The sequence below is a fragment of the Polistes canadensis genome, unplaced genomic scaffold, assembly GCF_001313835.1.
Source record: "Polistes canadensis isolate GaletaPanama2010 unplaced genomic scaffold, ASM131383v1 scaffold_171, whole genome shotgun sequence".
NCBI classification, from domain to species: domain Eukaryota; kingdom Metazoa; phylum Arthropoda; class Insecta; order Hymenoptera; family Vespidae; genus Polistes; species Polistes canadensis.
This window is the reverse complement of record NW_014569718.1, coordinates 22659-29822: the sequence shown is the minus strand read 5'-3', so window position 1 is coordinate 29822 and position 7164 is coordinate 22659. Positions and strand designations below refer to the sequence as shown.

The 7164-nt window shown below is 27.5% G+C and overlaps 1 protein-coding gene across 3 annotated transcripts in view; it reads right to left on the bottom strand.

Annotated features, from left to right (window-relative positions):
- Positions 1-409, bottom strand: part of LOC106789220 (protein abrupt-like) — a 29050-nt gene extending 28641 nt beyond the window's left edge. For all 3 annotated transcript variants that reach the window (XM_014753275.1, XM_014753276.1, XM_014753277.1), the window contains exon 1: positions 147-409. In XM_014753275.1, the coding sequence (XP_014608761.1) occupies positions 147-308 (162 nt within the window). In that variant the 5' untranslated portion in view covers positions 309-409. The remainder of the gene's footprint in view (positions 1-146) is intronic.
- Between the last annotated feature and the right edge of the window lie 6755 nt (positions 410-7164).

The window sequence follows — 7164 nt, the reverse complement described above, 5'->3', positions numbered from 1 at the left end:
AAAATGAAACAATCATTTTTGGTAGCACATTATTTGAATATAACATAACCTCAATCTTAAATTATCAAGTATCGTAGAATAATACATATAGATCAGATGCATTGCTATTATTACCAAAAGAAAATGGTAAATCAAACGATACTTACAGGTGCACTGCAATTGTTACCACTCGTGGAAGGTTGTGTCGTTATTGTGGCAGTAATAATACTACTATTTACATCAGCTAACCCTCGAACTTGAAGGGATTGTGCTGTCTTCAAAAAAGCTGGCAATTGTTCTTGACCAATGTTAACTTCTCCGTGATACATGAAACGCAATAGGGATGCAACATCCGTTGGTGCGACATCTTTTAGGATTATGGTCGGATGTTGACATGGGTTTTCCTATAATTATAAAGAACAAAATATTGTTAATACTTGTACAGGGGTACTTTTATTATTATCAAAGTTACCCCTCCACCAGTGTAAATCCTCCCCCAATAAAAATATTCACCCCCCCCAAAAAAAACAATCTTCTTTCTTATTCAATGAAACATTGATTTAATAAATTAATAACAAAATGATTTATAAAATAAACGTAACTATTAATCCCCCTTTATAATATTTTTCTTAAAGACCAATCTCATTAACACAATGATTTATTTATTAATTCGAATTAAAACAATTTGAATTGAGAATCTTAGATTAAAATAGGCGTGATTTATGCGCGTTATGTTAATACGAATGAACAATAATAATCGATACGTATGAAAGATTTTCATGTGCAACAATCCCCATAGTTATCGTTTATTATTATTATTATTATCATTATCATTATCAATATAAATGTATATATATATATATATACACGTATGTGTGATATGCATGTGTATAGAAACTAGAATATAACTAGATACACATTGACTTTATTTTCCCCCATTGACATTCATGGAACTAGAACACGCGTATCTCGGCGTTAATAAAATTCGATAGGTACGAGCCGTTTAGATTATAATCAACCTGGCATAGTGATATTATCGATGATGAGGTGCTCTATCGAGCATAGAAATATTTATTATCGCATCGTTTAACAACAAAGATACCAAACTAACGAGAACCATGACGCGTTAACTCGTGTTATAATGTGTGCCTGCCTCATGTTTGTTTTAGTTTAAACCGTGTAGTTGGTTTGTGTCACTGAATTTCCGATAACCGCATGAACATTTTTGACTTTTTACATTTACCTTTACCTTTACGTCTAAACCCATCCATCCATCCATCCATTCCCACCCCTTAACTTCCTCCCACCCAAACTACCATCGCTGAGTCGAGATTGATTTTCAAATTGCCTTTCAAATTGATCCTTCACTAATATTATACTACAGAAACCCTCCACGTTTCCTTCCCATCCATTCACCCATTCACGTTTATTGTTTATCCGGTTTTGACAATAGTTTCTAAAAGTAATTTACAAAAAAAAAAAGAAAAAGAAAAGCGGAACGTTAAGAACGACGACGTTTATTTGTTTTGTTTTTTTAAAGGACCAGTAAAATGTTCGTAAAAGTTATTTGCAATGAGTATGATGGTTGAAGATTCATTCGTAAAAATCCGATTAATCGGATTTCGGTTATAGTGCACAATGTTAATTAAAATTCATTCAAATTGAATATATTAAATTTGTTTATTTATTCATTTTCGAACGAATATAGAAATACGATTGTAACGAAACATCGAACATCATTGTTAAATCACGCTGCCATTTTGTTTCACTTCTTTTAAATGTTTAACATTTAGCGATGGTAATGCTTTGATAGAAACGATTGAAATAATTGGAATAATTGATATCATTTGTTGCCCAGTAGTTTGAAAGTATGTTCGAAAGAATTGAGAAGAAGAGGAAAAAGAAAGAAGGGGAGGAGTGGGGAGAAGAGCTACAAAAGGGGGGGGGGAAGAAAAAAGAGAGAAAGAGAAAGAGAGAGATAAATAATAAAAAAAAAAAAAAGAAAAAGAAAGAAAAGGTATAAAAGAACGGAGAACTCCGGTATGGACTCCTTTATCGCATTAACCAATTCAATTAACAACTTTGAGACAAGCGTCAGTCCCTCTTTGCCTTCCTTTCCCCTTCCCCTCCCACCCCCCCTCACCAAGTTCCCCCTTTCAGTACTGCACTAATTAGAGCTAACGCGATTAAAACGGGTCAATAATTAATTGTATGGCTGGTGTGTTGTCCAAAGACGAACGAAAGGAATTGACAGATAGAATAGAATTTGATCTTTTTTTGTTTTTTTTTTTATTATTATTATTATTTTGTGTTTTGTCTTTTTGTCTACATGGAAAAAAGGGTGGGAGGAAATGGGAAGAGGATTGTTTATAGGGAAGTTAAACGTTTTTGTCGTGAAATTATTTTCTTTCGAATTATTATCGTTACGTGTTTTATAACGCGAAATGATTTATAATATACTTTTGCTATTATTCCAAGTGGAAGGGGGGAGGTTTTGTAATGTACGTTGTGAAAGTTGAGATTAAATTAGATTATGAGTTATGGTAGAGTTTAGAAATTATTCGGAGTATGTTTCAAAGGGATTATATTCGGTAATATTTTATAGCTGAGATTGTTACAATAATGTACTAGTTATATGTGCCGAGGTATTGCATAATAATATTATCGATCATTATTATAATGTAAAATATCTTTGTGAATAGAATGTAATAGGGCAATGTTAATTAAATTGGCCATTAAGTACGTGAGGTTTATAAATATGTCGTACGATAAAAACTTCACGGATTTATTTGCTAACCTATAAAGTATATATACGAGAAATATATTATATTTAAGATATTATATTAATAATTATTCATTTCTCGATTAATGGATTGTATTGATTGATAATATTTCATTTATTTAACACTACGTGACCACCGTTTACGATAAAAATTTGTATGAAATCAATTTTCAGCTCGAATCGGTCGCCATTTTTTTCTTCAGTTTGACCACCATTTCGTCGCCATTTTTTATTCATTTAGACCACGGGATTGGTTCGCCATTTATGATTCAGTTTGAGCGGGAATTCGTTGTCAACGGGTTAACGTTAAAAGATCGAAAAGCTTATTAATCGACCACTAACGGGATTAATTAATTTATGCGCATTAATGAACACAATGATTAATATTGAAATATAAATATATATTATAAATATACTATTAATATAAATCAAATCAAATATGAAAATTAATATTAGAAAAATGTACAATATATAACAAAATAAAAATATATAAAATTAATAACAAAAAAACAAACAAACAAACAAACATGTACACACTTAATTTATAAATTTATCTTTGAACTTGTTGAAACGTAAATCATACTTCTACTCTTTTTTTTTTTTTGTTTTCTTCGTTCAAGAGTAAAAGGGAATTATTATAATAGTATAAATTAAAGTTAATTATCATTAATCAATTATCCGAATATATATTATTGATTTGACGAGCAAGAAAAGCAAACGATATCCTGATTCATTTAATCGTTCGAACGATCTTCCTGCATTGCTTTGACGCTTTTTAGAAAGCTAGTGTGCTCCGGATTCCAACGTGATCGTTTACAGGTGGCTAGAAGGAAATTATGGTTGCTGTGTTAGTCGAAGGCACGATGATACATGGGACGTTTATCGGTGCCATCGATTCAAAGAAATCCAAATAGAAAGAGAGAGAGAGATAGAAAACACATACAAACACATATATATATATGCATCTTTGATGCTAGAGTAAGCATGGAAGACATATGTGTATGTATGTGTTTGTATACGTGTACCAAACTGGATCGAGTAATGCGATCTTTTGCTATATAAAGTTGAAAGGAGGAATAAAAAAAAGAAGAAAAAAATTGGATCGATAGATCGATCGGTTGTTGATCGGTAATCTTATATCGAATTATAGTCTTACGTGAGTTTTTTATTATTATTATTATTATTATTATTATTGTCTTCTTCTTATCTTTTATTTATTTTGTTTTTTAATTAGGTAATATATGTATGAGACTTGTTGTTTTCTTGATTATTGTATTTTTATCTAATTAATTGTATTTTATTTTAATTACATTCTCCTATATCGCTTGTTTATCATAAATAAATAAATTGAACTTATAAATATTGAGAGATTATTAAACAATAATCTCCATAGAATTAGAGAAAGTTTATTTGACAGTAGAGTTGAGAACGAAACAATTGGAAACAAACAAAAATGATAAATAATATTATGTTAGATATTTTATATACAAAAAATGAATCATCAAATGAATTTGTAAAATTTATTGATTTATATTATTATAATTACCGATACATTTGCGTTCAACTTTTAATTTAAGGGAATGCTACAAACATTCGTTTATGTTCGAAAAATAAATATGATAATATATATATATATATATATATATATATACATATATAAAAATAAAATGGACGAATGAAATATAGATAAAGTTAACGATTAGATGAAATATCCGAAATGTGTAGTTTCTAATCGTCCGCGGGTATCCCGCATATCGTGTTCGCATGTACAATGAAGCACCCTAACTAAAGCGTAAGTAGAAAAGTAGATACGATTGCATGGTTTCTGATCCGGTTATGCGGTGAACGCGCATCGTTCATGGCTTCGCAAAATATGTTCCTCCTGTATTTGTATAGTTGTGTCGTGACTTACTACGTAAACGATATGCCATGAATACACGCCTAATTTACGGATCCAATACTCTGAGTAAAACCAATCAACAATATATATATATATATATATTGTATATATATAATATATGTTGTAAAGAATGAAATTTTATTTAAGGATTTTTTTTCTATTTTACATATTTTTGTATTTTTTAAATGAATATTTTTCAAAGGTTATACAAATTTCTCTGCGATGAATTATTGATCAAACATATTCTATATAACAGCATTACTTGTTTATTACCATAGTTACCATTTCTCACGGTGTACATACAATTTTTATTCTTAATCTCTTCAATGTTCATTTTTATTTTTCAGATTAATTTTTTATTTTATAAATCACATTTATATATGTTTGCATTTCTGTGTGTGTTTTACATTTTTATTCACGTATATTTTGTTCATTTATATTTGTAATTATTTCATTTGTAACTCACCGTTGTTCTATTAGAAAATATTGCAACATTTTATTAATCATAGCTAAAGATTTATGATAAATCTTATTTTTATTCTTAGTTTATGTTCAATTTTTTTGTTTAATTTTCATTAATTCATTTCTTCTATACTTATTTTATTTATTATAATTATCGTTTGTGTTTTATTAACGTGACTTTCTAATTAGAAATTTGAATAATATCGGTAAAATCTTTAAGGCCAGGGGAGGGTTGATGTAGAAGAAACAAGTTTTCCTTCATCTCTCATCATCATCATCATCATTTAGAACTTTTCTCTTCTCTCTTTCTCTTAAATTTTTTTCTTAAATATTATTCCTCATCATTTCTCAGTAAAACCAAAGAATTTGATTACAAATTCCACTCACAGCCTTATTGGAAGTTATCCAAACGAGTTTCAATTACTACATTTATTATTATTACGATCACATTATTATCAAGAATTCGAAGTTAAAAGAATGTAACTTTTTTCAATCATTTTCCTTCACTTCTAACCCCCTTTCCCTTTGCTTCCCTCTTAGAGTTCTCTGTTTCTCAAGTTTCAGGTTTTGCATTCCTTTCTTAATTAATTCCAATTCTTATATTTGTTTCATTTCTTTTATTTCCTCCATCTTCCAAGTCTCCTAAGCTTCTATTACGGACAATTGTTTTAATTATTTTTCTAGACAAATAATCTAAAGTACATTGAACTCAAAGATTAGAATTAATAATTCAATAATTTTTCAACTTCTTATTATTTTTTTTTGTTAATGTTGAAATATAACATGTGAGGATTATATTAGAATTAGGAATATTGAAACTATCGATTAGAATTTACTATTCCCAAGAGAGAGAGAGAGAGAGAGAAATGACGCATTAAAATATTAAATATTAAAACGATCCTAATGCATTTAGGATGAAATGCAGTAGCAAAGTTAATTACAAATTCTCCATCTATTCTCAACGTTTCTGCATATCTATTAGATGATAGATTGATGAGAAAGACAAATAGATAGACAGACAGACAGACAAACAGACAGACAGATAGATAGATATAGGAAAATGTTTTCATAATGTAATATATTAGAATTAATCAATATTAGAAAAATATAAAATTAGAATCTATATAATAATATAACTATATTAAATCCCAAAAATAATATTTCCAAATGAAGGATTGATATTAATATTTCATCTCTTTAAATTTATTTATCTATCTAATATAATATATTAGAATTAATTGATAGAATTATACAAGATTAGGGAATATAAAATAATATTATATATCTATATTTAATCCAAGAGAGAGGAGAGAGAGAATAATATTTCTAAATGAAGGATATGGATGTTAATATTACATTTCTAGATTAATTTTTTATCTACCTCTAATATATATATATATAAAATTTTTAAAAATTCGTTAATACAAGCAAATAATTGTATATAAGAAAATATTTAAAGATATATTAAGCTAGAAAAAAAAGGTTATATCATTTCTATCCAAATCATCTAATTATATTCTTATTTATTTAGTATATATATAGTAGAGATATATATTCTACTCTATACTATATGTATATAGTGTAAATATATAGTAGATAGATAGTACAGTAAATATATATATCAAATAAATATGAAGAAAATAAAATGAATATAGAAAACATAATTCCATATATATATATTAAAAGATAGTATCATATATATACTATAGATATATATAGTAGATAGATATAATAGGTATAGTAGATATATATATCAAATGAATATGAAGGAGATAAAATGAATATAGAAAACATAATWCCATATAAATATTTGAAATTATTAATATGAGATACATTCTGGTGTATAGTGTATAAATATAGATATATATATATTAAAAGATAGTATTATATATATACTATAGATATATATAGTAAATAGATATAATAGTATAGTAGATATATATATCAAATGAATATGAAGAAGATAAAATGAATATAGAAAATATAATTTCATATACATATGTGAAATTATTAATTTGAGAAATACATTCTGGTGTATAGT